The following is a 13,954-nucleotide window of genomic DNA, read 5'->3' as shown; positions in this document are numbered from 1 at the left end:
GTTGTCATGTTGGAAGACAAAGCGATGATCCAGACACAGTTTTGCTGCTGACTGCTTGAGGTTTTCTTTTAAAATCTTCACATATCCTTCTTTCTTCATGATTCCTTCAACCTTGACGAGATTCTCAGTTCCAGACGCACTGAAGCATCCCCACAGCAAGATACTCCCACCACCATGTTTAACTGTGGGGACGGTGTTCTTTGGGTTATATCTCCCTTCTTTCTCCAAACATAAGCAATGTCTCTATGGCCAAAGTGCTCTAGTTATCTGACCATCTGACCAAAGAACACGTCTCCAGTGTACATAATCTTTCTCCAGATTGTCCTTAGTGTACTTCAGTCTGGCTTGAAGGTGTCTCCTCTGTAGAAGTGGAGTTTTTCTTGGCCTGCATCCTTGCAGTCCATTTCTGTAAAGGGCTCTAGTGACTGTCTTGTTTGACACTACAATTCGTGACTTGGCTAAGCCATTAACTAGTGTTTTGGTAGTTGTTCTAGAGTCTTTAGACACATCTCTCACTAGTTTTCTTTCCAAAGTCTTTGAAATCTTTAGTTTCCTATCTCTGCTAGACTTGTTCTATACTCTGGCTCTCTTTGAATTTCTTGATGATGCTTCTCACTCCACTTCTTGACACTTGGAAATGCTGTGATAACATTTTATATCCTTCTCCTGCTTTGTGAGCATCAACAATTCTTTTTCTCAAGCCTGAACTGAATTCTTTTGTTTTTGTCATGATGCTTTCTCAAGTGACAGCTCAAATCCTTATGAGGTTTTTATACTGTGTAAAGTGTAGAACAACCCTTGGTTTTAACTTGATTGATTGATTGATTGAGATTGATTGATTGATTGATTGATTACAAACTGTGAGCATTACAAAGGTAAAGCACATGATTGCACTACAGTGGTTTGTGCTTTGGCTCAAGAAAAAGGTCAAGTCATACTCTTTTCTGCCAGCCTATCTATTGCTATTCACCTTGTTCGATAATATGGTAGATACATATGGAGATAATGTAGTTGTCAGCCCAAAGACAGTTAACAGATGAATTAAAATAAAATATTTAAAGGATTACGACCAACTAAAGTGTTTGGAAAATATTAAACAGTTTTAGTATTGTTAAATGCAGGATTATACCTTGCTAAAGAACTAAACAGAGATGTTGTATTATCTGAATCATTAGCCTTAGCTGTGCATATGTGTGTATGGTAATATATCCATGTGACATTTTTAAATTCTGGTCCTAATATTATTGTAAATTTTGGTCCCAAAAATATAATTTCTCTTAAACTAACATCTATCCCCTCAAAGTTTAAAATATGCATTAGCCTTTGAGCATATATGTGGCAACTTTTGAAAGAATGTTAGCTGACAGGCTAACAAGTGTATTATTGATTCGACAGTTTTCTTGAGTTTATTTGTCAAACCTAATAAAGGAACCTAATATTCGACATCTTCTTTAGAAAGATATATAACACTGCAAGCTTTTTTTAAAGCTAAATTTGCAAATTTGAAAATCTCTGTGTTCTTTTTGGTACTTGTTGATAAAGGACATCCAGACATGCTAATGGCTATAGCTTACTTACATTAAACAAAAATCTTGAAGTTAAATTTGTCACTACATTTTTCTCTTTTAGTTTATGGAAAGTCTGAAAGAGACACAACCCTTCTAACTCTTTATCTACAGATTATGACTCTAATAGGTTTTTCCTTTTCTCTTTTTAATAAATACACTAGTGGAGCTAGTTAGCTATTTAGCTGGCCATTAGAGTTGCAACATGCCCACAATAAGATATATAGGTTAACACTGAATTTATTTTCAAAGGTAAGAAAAAGATTGCATCCTCTTTTAATTCAGTATGGAAAACTTTAGAATGTTTGGCAACCCTACCAGACATGCTAACAACTACAAATTACATTATACAGATAAGTTCTCTGTATAATTAATTTACCACAGCTATTTGATCCTCCAAGCTCATTATTTGAATTTGTTTTAGCTTGAAATAATCTTTGGGCTTCAATACTTTTTTTTTTTTGCAATTTTTTATTTGCAATTTTTGCAATATTTGCAATTTTTGTTTTAAATAAATAAAACTAACAAGACTTCCAATTTCAATTTTTACAGATTAGTTTAACTCTCTTACTGCAGGGCCAAAGAGTAAAGATGTTTCGGAGAAGTTAGTTCAGTCTTTGTTCTCGAAAATTGTTCAAATAAAAGAATCAATTTAAGAAATACACCTTGAGCTCCAAACTAGAACTGGCAATACGATTTTATTAATTTGAAATATTGTTTTGGAGATTATTTTTTTAAACCTGAATCAAAATATCACACTAATTAACAGTGTTGCTGTAATTGATATTTGAATAATTGTTATTCTTGTCTCTGCAGCCAATCATCTTCATTCCACGAACAATAAAACGGAATCTTGGTGAGTTCTGTTATTTTACGCTTAATATTCACTAAATAAAACAGAGGCTGGTTGATGCCACAGCTGTTCTCCCACACCACCGTTTCCAGTTATGCTTATGTTTCTTTGCGTTCTCGTGTGTTGTATACAGTTTTGATCTTGCAGCTGATCAAAAGAGGAGTCGGTATAAAGAGAAGGGGAGAAGTATGAACTCCACTGGATCAGGGAAGAGCAGTACTGTGTCCAGGTCAGTTCACCCCATTACTTTTAAATAAGACAGTTTTACAGGATGAAGAGCAGTGATCTCAGGTGGAGAAAAGGGAGACACAATGGGTTGTTTCCTACCCTGCTCTATAACATATCTGAAACGCATATTTGATGACTCAGGTTTGTTTTTCTGGTGTACAGTTGGTGGACACTTTGGCACAATTCTGGACAAAGCTCTGCATTATGTAAAACATTTAAGTTGGATTCTCACTTGTTGTAAGATTTATGCAGCTCCACATTCAAAACCTTATCTGTATTACTGAGCTCAGTTAAAGCCATTTCATGTCTCATAAGATAAAATCTTGTAGAAACAAAATAAAAATTTAAAGACACAGACTAAAAATTTTAGAAATAAATGGGTTTATCAGTAAAGCAATGAAAAAATAATGAAAATATGTTGTGTGACTGTTTCCATTTTGTGGGAATTTTCAAACCAGTGAAATATAAACTTATTTATTTATTATATTATTTTACTACAATATTACAATATTATTTATTTTATATTATAACCCTAACCCCTACTATCAAGGTAGTCAGAGACAACTCCACTGAACCGAAACCTCTTTCATTCAAAATTAATTGTTTAGAAGAAACTTTAAGGTATTAGAGTAAATCAGAACTGCAGGGCACACTGTAAATTATATAATCATTTTACCATAATTAGGCCAATCAGGATTATTGGTAGATTTATCCATTTATCTAAATTGTATACTATATTACCTACCAAAAGAGGAAATTAAGATTATACAAATATGAATTATTATTTACCAGGAGTCCAAGAAACCTTGCCTCTTTTTGGAAATAATCTAATTTTGGTGCCACCATTTGATGATGAATGGGGCATGGATGGTGCATAATGCCTAACTAATCCATCCTCTGTTGTTCAGTGGTTGGAACAAGATTTGAAAGACTTGTACCTTGACTTTTTCAAAGTGACAGTTTTTTTTAAATTTTGTTTTGCAAAACAGACTAGTGATACACCCACAGAGGCAATAACATAACTGAGCAATTTTTTCTGCCAGTGAAACAAAACAAACATGTAAATGATTTACTGCTACAGCAGTGACTCAGCAGTTAGATAGTATAAAATCTCAAATGCACCTCCGGTCCTGAGGAAAAAAATAAGTTAATAAAAATATGCTGGATGCAAACCCAGGTTTTCACATCATAAAGTCCCTCTGGGAATCTGTGGTCACAAGACTGAGTTGCATTTAGTTTAATTTCAATTAGTGCTTGTAATTTCTGTTAGATTTTTCTTTCTTTCTTCCTTAAGGTCACAGAGTTTTTTCCCAGAAAAGTTACTGGCAGTTCTACAACCCACCACAAAGTTGTTTGGCAAATAATCCATAGCTGAACAAAGTAAATCAAATTTTAAGACAGCTATTGCAACTACAGTGGGGGCAACTTTGATTATAAGAATAATGAGTTTACCATGTTAACTCCTGCATTTCCAATTGCAATAGCTAAAATAAAAATCTGTAGTAACAAGCGCAACGGCAGCAATACATGATATGTCAGGAAGGTTACTTTGTGGATACACCTCAGTGGACTTGCAGCTAGCTAATTGTAGTACATCAATTACCATGTACTGGCTAAACTAACCAGCAGACTAATTCAACAGATCACTGACTAACTTTGGTTCTAACTGCCTGATTGTGTCGCTCCACAGTGTTTCAGAGTTACTGGACCTGTATGAGGAAGACCCTGAGGAAATACTCTTAAATCTGGGTTTTGGTCGAGAAGAGCCTGACCTGTCTTCCAAAATTCCCTCCAGGTTCTTCAACGGCACCTCCTCAGCTCGAGGCATCGACATCAAGGTAAACAAACAGAATCCCATGGGAACACACTCCACACACAGTATAAAACAGGCAGTGATGCCATCTAGAAAAATGGCACTAAGACGAATGCACAGAAATGTTAGAAAAAAAAAAGTACTACAGGAGAATCAAGACCAACCTAACATAGCCAGAAGATGGTAACAAAAGATAATAAGCATAATGAAACTTGAATTAAAAAATAAGCTGTAAGGAAAACTAGTATGTTCAACCTGGAAACCCAAAGAACACTATTAGTACTATACAAGGAACACAACAAAACCCATGACAGCAAAGCCAACAAAACTTATGGCTTATAGTTAACAATAAACAAGTGAACACATATCATAAAGAAGCCTGTTGGTTATGACAGTAGTTGAGTCTCAGTGTGATTTTCTTAATGCTGTATATTATTGATGTGTTACCAGAGCACAAAATGTTGAGAAACACATGAAATTAGTTACAGCTATTATAAAACAAACATAGTCTGTACAACTGAAGTACAGTCTAGACTACAGTCATAATCAGGGAGAAATGGCCCGTTTCTGTCAGCCTTGGTGTCACTCTGGGGAAAGAGCTGCTTCATACTTGTGCCTGAGCAGCCACAGCTTACTCTGCTCTGATCTGTGCTGTGGTCACTGTGGCGGCCTTCTTTTATAGATACTACTCTGTCATGACACAGCTCTGCCTCTCTCTAAAGCACAGAGAAAATGCAAACCTATCAAGGAGAAAGGGAGTACAGTGAGCCTTATTTGTCTGTGAGCAGTTAATGTGTCCTTGAACAAGTAAATCACCACTTTCAAGGAGCCTGTGTCCTGTCTTCATTCAGTGATAATGTGTTATAATGACATCACCTCCTCTGTAGGTCTACCTGGGAGCTCAGCTGCAGCGCATGGAACTGGAGAACCCAAACTATGCTCTTACGAGTAAGTACCTCTGCGCTATCTTCACCAGTCTTTGCGTTTACACTTTGTACATCTTCAGCAGTTGAACTGCTCATTTCGCGAGTGTTTGTGAAGAGAAGCCCAGAGGTTCATTTCCTAAAACTGAAGATGGAGGAGGTGAAGCCTAATGACTGTGCGCACGTCCTGCCACCAGTATTACTGTGCTGTTTTGTGGGGTCCTTCAGCTATTTTAGCTGTTCCGCCAACTGCCTGGACAACACTGCCAGCAAGAACAAAGATCTGTTTGTCCCAAAACACACACGTATACGCACACAGATCTACTCCCCTAATATCCTGGCCTCTTTTTGTTTTCAGAGTTGTGTCGGCATGAAGGTACTGGCTTGCTAATTGAGCACACACACACTCTCACACAGCTGATTCTCTTCTTCTTGACAGTTTAACAGTCCTGGTGCTGTAAAAAGGCTTTGCCAAAGCTCCTCTCAGTGTAAGAAAACGACTCGCTACATTGCTGAAAGTACTTCATGTCAGTAAAGGTTTGATTGCTTCCACTTCTCAGTGACTGTTGAACAGTTTGATCAGTAGTCCCTATTAATTTTGGGGATACAGGACTGTTTATAATTGCAAGTCCAATGATTTTAACATTTTGTTTAAACATGCTATATAGTGTCCAGTTTTCATTTATTCATTGCAACCCTGAGATTTGAAACGGTCATTAAATTTGACACACAACGCAACTGACTCGTGTAAGCAAATGATTCAAAAGGCTTGGGAAACAATTTCTGGGGTCACCAAATGAATGTGGTAAAGATAAACATAAAAGGACATAAAAGTAACACATTTTAGACTAAGGAATAGATTCCTCATTACATTAACTGTACCACTGATGTAAACTGAATCAGTAAAGAGTGTGTCTAGAAGTATTTTGTTGTTATGGGAGAATCTCCAGCTTTTAAGTACATCTGTGAACAGCAGCACATTTTCAAAACACACGAGCACCACAGATTTGACTTGAATTTGTGTCTGCTTTTATACATCTCAACTTTGTTTTCCCCTAAATTCATTAGTTTTTTCAAAACTTTCCAAGACTTTTTCCAAGTCCTGCCTTTTTTCATCTTTTCCTTTTGTGGTTTTGTCTCTTAACATTTGGTTTCTGTTGTTTGCTATGCTGTGGGCATATAAAAAGTCCCTGACCTGTTTAGTTTGCTCAGCAAACAATACTTATCAAAGTTGGTATTGCACACTTAGTTCATGAAACCTATAGGAAGACATTTTAAGAGCTTAAGGGTAACTTATCAGTTTGATAGTGCAGGGTATCAAGTAATTAAGAGTCTGCACAAAGCTGTTTTTTTACATTGTAGGGCTAAAATCTAATTCATAAACACAAAGTTCTCATCAGTGTTTCCATTTCTTTAAGTTCACTCTTCGGGTCAGAGGTCACAAACATATAAACCTGAGTGTTGGATTTCTACTGCTAAGAACATGCTGCAGAGCAGGGAGGGTATGACTGCTCATGCATACCATTGTTCCCATCCTATCTCTGGATCACGGCTTGATTCTCTTATCTTCAGATAACCTAACAACTCACAAGCTATTTGGTGTTATGTAAAACAAAAGGTTGGAGGGCAAGAAAACAACTCAAGATTATTAAAAAGATCATTGAAGAGAAACATTTGAAGTTTTTTTTCAACTATGTCCCCACTTAGAAGTGGAGTGCCTCAAGGCTACTCATTGAACCCCATTGTCTTATATGCTTCCCATGGGGTCCATTTATTTTTCTAAAATAGAACATCTCCTTTCTTCGTTTTCCTAATGACTTACAAATTCAGCACAAATATACTAATGGCAACACTTCCTGACAGGGTTCTGCTGAGCTGTCTTGGAGATGAGAAATCATAAATGGAAAAGCAAAACAATAGGCAATAATAGGCAACAATGGAACAAATAGGCTTGATTGTCCAGATGACCTTTTTTCACTTAAGGCTTATTCGGAAGGTGAACAGAACCTCCCACCGCTGGACTTTGAGAAAGTACTTCATGCTTTCTTTACCTTTTGTTTAGCGTATTGTAATTTTTTTGTATGTTCGTCCAGATCTGACATCATAAAATGTAGCAGTCTGCTTTCTGGCAGTCACAACATACCTATACTGGCCTTCCTACACTGCCTTACAGTTAATTTCAGGATGAAGTTTTAAATTCTATTGCTCAAGTCTAAATGGCATGGTGCCACCCTACTGGTCAGTGCTCTGTTTTGGGTGTGAGGCTGTAGTTCTGAGGTCCACAGACTAATTGCACTTGGACATTCTTAGATTTAGGCTCAAGAAAATAGGTGACAGAGCCTTTTTTGACACTGGAAAATCTTAAAATTTCATATAAGGGCTGGCCGGACCGTTTCAAGACACAGCTAAAACCAATTTGATTTGAAAGCCTTTTTCCATAGGCTTTCAAATCAGGTTGCGCAGGATAGGCTGGCTTTTACTGTTGTTTCATGTGATGATTGTTTGTTTGTTCTTATTTATTGCACAACTAGTGTTTGATTATGTTATATGGTTTCTAGGGGATTTTGGTAAACTAAAGTTGTTTTTTAATTTACTATCGGAAAAACTTTGGCTTCACCTATAAGTATTTTTCTGTTTATTATTCTTCTACTTTTGTGGTATGACTGGAAAGGCTCTTTTTTTGTCACCTATTTGAGTTATGATCAGTTCTGGACATGACATGGCCACAATTCATATTTATTGTACTTATGTTCACATTGAAAAAGTGGTTTTGCTGTAGTCTTCAGCTGCCCTTAACCGAGCTGTTTTGTTTTTTCAGCCAGAAATAGCGGTGAACTGTTTAAGGAAACTGATAAGTTATTGTTCGAGGGAGTTTTATATTTAGGACATTATCACACCACCAGGCTGCAAACTGAGGAAAGCCTCTCACACACAGCTGCGATCGCTCATTTCTTATTCACATCTGAAATGTGAGCGCTTTTGCAGGACTGCGTGCAGGCAAACCGAAAGGTAAGATGAACATGCCTTAATTTGAGACACCAGAGAAGTAAACATGCACAAGAAATATTATTTCTGCCACACACCAGAATGAGACTCCCTCTTTTGTTTGATGATGCAAACAAACCAGAAGAGGTGTGAGCATTGAGTGAAGGGAAGTTCTGAGTTGAGTATTTGTATCATCTGTTGTCATAGGCTGCCGATGACATTCAAGTTGATGACAAACGGGTACAGATGGAATTAAAGAGATTCCCAGAGTGAATGACGTCAAGCTCAACATACTACAAATTTTGCTGTTCATGACTGACTGATCAAGAAACAAACCCGCTCTGATGCACTGGTATCGCATGTTGCCAAATGATTTGCATCATCCTATAAACTGCTTTTACAGACGACCTTTTGTGAGATGCTTCTTGAACTATCAGCTGATGGATTAAACATTTTGAAACATACTAACCTACTCAGCATTTTTGTTTGAAATGACACATAATAAGACATTTATCTCTTCAGCCGTCCTCTGTGTGATGTCTCAGGAGCATATTTTTAGCAGCATACAGCCTGTTTATTTCCATATTTAATTTTTTTTATTTATATATATGTATATATCTATATGACATTGAATGCATTAAAATATCTCTTCATGTGGTGGATTACAGTTAATCCATAATAACTTGACCAATAGTTGCTTAAAGGCTGTACTGGAGGGCTAATAGAAAATCTGACTGTTGAGGGCTTCTGTGGACATGGAAGCTGATTTAAAGAAACAAACAAAAAAATTTAAAAATAGTGAAGAATGTCAAACTGTTTTTTTTTCTGCTCCACACTCCTGATCAATTGCTGATGGTTGTGTGACATTGCCTTCACAATTCATCAAATAAAGTTTGATTTGAAACTAACTTTATTAAAGAGAACAGTTACAAAACTACTTGCAGTCAGACGAGTGTGTGGTGCCCAGAAGCTTTTCTTCTTTTCCAGAACATTCTCATATTATACCATCGGTTCCCTGGATCCCAGACACATTCATGTGTGTGTTGTTGTTTGTTATGTAACCTCTGTTCTCACCATCAGAAAAAAAAAATCTCCCGGGATAAAGAGGAAAAAAAACGGAGTACGTGTCATTTTCGCTTATCCCTCACTTCCTGTTATAGGATCCTCAGAATGAGCATTAACGCAGAGTCAGCAGTCAGCAGGAAACACACTCGCACAGTATTACTATCATCACACACAGTTGGCTGCTTCAACAAGAGGTTCTGTAGTCATGTGGATTAGTGAGTGATATAACTATGAAATATGAATGACAGACTTCTTTGCATGTTGTTGTAATTGCTTATTCACTCATCTTTTTGGTCTCTTTGGGGCAGAAAAATGAGCAAAGGAATCCCGATTCCGCATGCTGCACACAAGGGGAGACATTATGATCTAATTTAAATGATATTTTTGCCCCATTGGTGAATCCAGGTAGAGTAGTCCCACTACTTATAGCTCCAGTTAGCACTCTATAGCCACTAAAGACCCCACTTTCTTGACCAGCTGGCGGCTGACGCTGGAGACAGCATTGATGAGAATGCTGAAATTAAACTATTCAGTATATCTGCAAAAAAACTCAATAACAGGCTGGGTGACAAAGGTTTTCATTGGCATTGCAATTGTTTTTGCAGCTTGTTTTTATGTTTGTGCAATGCTTCATTCTTTAGCCCTGTCTCACCTCTTTTCTGTCTTTTTAACTCTTAACCTCATTTCTATTTTCTAATTAAGCTGTTTTGTGCAGTTTTGGTCATGTGTAGTAGTTCTGTTCTTGACTTTCTGATTGAATCTTACAATCCAGCTATACTAGAAATATGTCCTATGTTTGTCTGCAGGTCACTTCATGGGGAAAAAGCATGCTTTGTATTGACTTATCTAGTTCAGGGTGTGATTATTTTTTGTTTCCTCATGTTTGCTGTCTGTCCAAAATGGATAACTAATGTGCAGATGTCTGTCTATATTTTATTTGTCAGTGTCATTTATTGTCACAGAGATGGTAATTAAAATGGCTTTATTCTATTCAGAGCAAAGGTTTCAGTCCTTCATCAAAGATTAAATACGTAAATCTTCTTAAATCAGTTACCCTGAAGAGTATGAAGTCACAGGGTATAGAATATGTGAGAGCACTGCAGCACTGTATTTAAGGTGATGACACAAAAGCAAGTCACAAGGTGTTTACAGAGCGACAGGCAGAAGACACTGTGTTTCATAACCGACTGACAAGTATTTAAACAGCGAGAGAAGGAAAAGGGGAGGGAAGGCAGGAAAGCATGCAAGTCATTATCCTGTTAGAGATGACACTGACAGCACAACTTACACAACCACAGAAGGAGGAGGAGGTAAAAGGAGGAGTATCTCTGACGTATGTCTTCAGTCCCAACATTAGGCTATTTTCTAGTGTTTAGAGAAAATTATTCAATTCCAAACTCTTATTAAATTAAGACGGTGTAAAAAAAATAGACCAATGAGCTTTGTTAGGTTTACTATATTATTATTATATAATAATTTAATCTCAGATCACTGCTCTTCAAGTCTCGCTGCAACTCGTATAAAAACCATTCCCAGACAAGACAAGACTTCTGTTAAAATTCTACTTAATTCTTGTATCACCCTTCTCAGTAGAAGGTCATACACCTTCAGTTTACTTCTGATATGCTTGGAGGACAAAATATTCCAGAGAACTCTTACACTGTTGTCTTACTTGCTATAAGTTTTATTATAATTTTTGTCCTGAAACCTTTTTTTTTTTTTTTTTTCATTTAAATCGATTACTTTTTTGCCACTAGATCATCACCGAGATCTGCTAGAAATTTCATTGCAGGTCCCACAGGTACTGTAATAGACAACTCTGGTCATCCGCTTAATATCTTAGCAGAAGCGGTTAGGGTACGACGAAGCTACAAGCCTAACTATGTCAATTTAAAAAAACAAAACAAAACAAAAATGTGTCTCAGTAGTTGCTGATGTGTATATGGTCTCCTGTAGTGTCAGTGTTGTGAATTGTTTTAACATTTCCCTGAATTTGATCAATCTCTCATGTATCCATTTGCTGTCAATAGAATCTAACGATGCCAAATAGGGATGCACCGATCCAGCTTTTTTGATTCCGATACCAATATCTGAGTTTTGCATATCGGTCGATACCCGATACCGATCCGATACCATTGTTGAATGTACAAACTGTATACCTCACAATGTGGAAGACTTCAGGTTTGACTTAAATATTTGCTAACTAAACTCATCCTAAAATGAAACAAAATAATATATCTACATATAAGGAATGAACCATTGTTTATTTGTTAATAAAATGTGTGAACCAGCTGATAATAAAATAAGATTAAATAAAAATTAGAAATACATTTAAATAAATAAAACAGAACACTGTAGCTTTTTTTTCAGAATAGTTTTTACATTGTAAATGTACATTCAACGACTCTGTACACTGAGCTAAAAGTAAACCTCAAGGTATATGAATAGAACAATTTAATTTGATTAAAACACAACAGAACAACAACAAAAACAGAAACACTCATTGAAGGGCTGGGCTGTGTGGGGTTTACAGGACAGGTTGGGCTGGGAAAGGCAGTAGGCTATCTGATTGGGCTGGACTGGGCTCCATGGCACATTGTGCAGCTGTGGTAAGAGCACTTGATTTCCCTTGGCTTTCTGAAAAAGAGAGTTTGAGAGTTTTTGCTACCCAAGCCAGCCGTAGTGAGTAAGGCACTTCTGGTCATTTTAACAAAAGTAAAACCCGTTTTCTTTTATTATAAAGAAAACCATAAGGATGGAATTTGTGCTTTTATTTTATAAACAGGAACTGAACCTCCCCTCGCTATAGATCACTTGAAACCACCTTAACTCTGATTTAAATTACGCTATAGCGCTGGTAACATCAAGTATTAAAGATTTTTCGTGTGAGAAAGTTTAGTTTAGTTTTAGTGTAGCCGCCTAGTTCCCCGTTGTGCCGCCAGTTTATTAAAATAACACTTGTTTGCACATTTGCTCCGAAGTGGTGGGAAAAGTCCAGACCAGCCTCACCTGTAGCGGAGCGGTGGAGCAGCCCAGCCCAGGTCTGCTGAGGTGATCTGCGGTCAAAAATTCTTGTCATACCGGTAGAAGAACACTAGCCGATTCATTTACCTGCAGCTTTTTGGAGATTAAACACGGGCTGGATAGCTTCATTTTGGAAGATAAATGTAGGTCTCATAGATGAAGATAAACATATGTGGCAGCTACCTTAGCTTATTTTAATGAAAATGTAAATAGCATCCGACAGTGTGCAGAGAAACCGACAACAAGCATGCTAGAGTTTCCCATTTTTCAAGGGAGGCGTGGACCGCAATAGTGAGTTTTTAATTTTAAAAAAAAGAAAATGGATTGATGCCATGGATCGGCTGTACTTTTCGATAACCGATCCTATAGTTTGTCAATATCGGGACCGATATCCGATGCAAATATCGGGTGCATCCCTAGTGCCAAACTAACTGATTTGAGTGTTTCTGAATCTCCTGATCTTCTGGGATTTTCTCCACAGTGTAAATTAATTAATAATCAACGAGTTTACTCATATAATCACTCTTTATGACTGTGCTGAGTAGCTCAGACAAACCATGGAAGGCATCCACTTCTGTCAGGCAGAGACAGAAATCTGAGGCTGCAGTTCACCAAAACTGGACAGCTAAGACTAGAAAAATGTAATGCTGAGGCTGCAGATGGTAGGTTATAGTTTTACACCAACAGCCTGAAACCATTAATCTAACCTGCCTCATGTCCTCATCCCAGGCTGCTGCTGGTACTGTAATGCTATGAGGAATGTTTTCTTGGCACTTTTAATACCAGTCAGTCATGGTTTGAATTCCTCAACCCAACTGAGAATTGTTGCCGAGCATGCGCTTCCCTTTATGGCCACAGTGTAGCATCTTTTATTGGATACTTTCAGCTGGATAACATGTTCTGTCAAAAAGTCAAAGTAACCTCAAACTGGTTTCATGAACATGAGGTAGTCTGCTGTGGGGTGCAGTGGCATCTGCAGTCGGTTACTGATCTGAATCCCAAGGAACATCATTGGGATGTGGTAGAATGGAATATTGGCACCATAACTGAGCAGCAGGCACATCTGCAATGTTGAGTTATGTCAACATGGACCAAGATCTCAAAAGAGAGTTTCCAAGATCTTGTGGAATAAACAACACCATGTACTGAAACAGTTTGACAGCAAAGTGAGGAATAATACAGTATAGCCTAATAAAGTATTTCTGTCTGTTCTATTTCTGTTGAACATTTTTCTGCTTTTTATGTTTTGAAAGTGAAAAGCTTTGACTGTTTCTTTGTTTCGGTCTCTCTCAGGTCGTTTCCGTCAAATTGAGGTCTTAACAACGGTTGCTAACGAGTTCTTCCAGCTCTACAGTCAGGTTTCTGGGCAGCCTGTCCCACGAATCAGCTCCAAGGAACTAGGTAACTATAGCAACCACACAAAAGGACAGTTTGTAGTCTAGGTCAGTGTGGAGTAACTGAGAGGCACAACCATGGATGAACTGGGGCTTTGGATTGT

General features: G+C 37.4%; 1 protein-coding gene across 4 annotated transcripts in view; it reads left to right on the top strand.

Annotated features, from left to right (window-relative positions):
* The window catches only part of itprid2 (ITPR interacting domain containing 2), a 54,090-nt gene that overhangs the window by 27,017 nt on the left and 13,119 nt on the right, over positions 1-13,954 (top strand). For 2 of the 4 annotated variants that reach the window (XM_072396567.1, XM_072396568.1), the window contains exons 7-11: positions 2,382-2,421; positions 2,552-2,647; positions 4,337-4,484; positions 5,347-5,407; positions 13,750-13,857. In XM_072396567.1, the coding sequence (XP_072252668.1) occupies positions 2,382-2,421; positions 2,552-2,647; positions 4,337-4,484; positions 5,347-5,407; positions 13,750-13,857 (453 nt within the window). The remainder of the gene's footprint in view (positions 1-2,381; positions 2,422-2,551; positions 2,648-4,336; positions 4,485-5,346; positions 5,408-13,749; positions 13,858-13,954) is intronic. The other 2 variants (XM_072396569.1, XM_072396570.1) reach the window with 2 other exon arrangements.

This window comes from Leuresthes tenuis, unplaced genomic scaffold (genome assembly GCF_036924035.1).
Source record: "Leuresthes tenuis unplaced genomic scaffold, fLeuTen1.0.hap1 SCAF_12, whole genome shotgun sequence".
Taxonomy (NCBI): Eukaryota; Metazoa; Chordata; class Actinopteri; order Atheriniformes; family Atherinopsidae; genus Leuresthes; species Leuresthes tenuis.
This window is presented reverse-complemented; position numbering and strand designations above follow the sequence as displayed.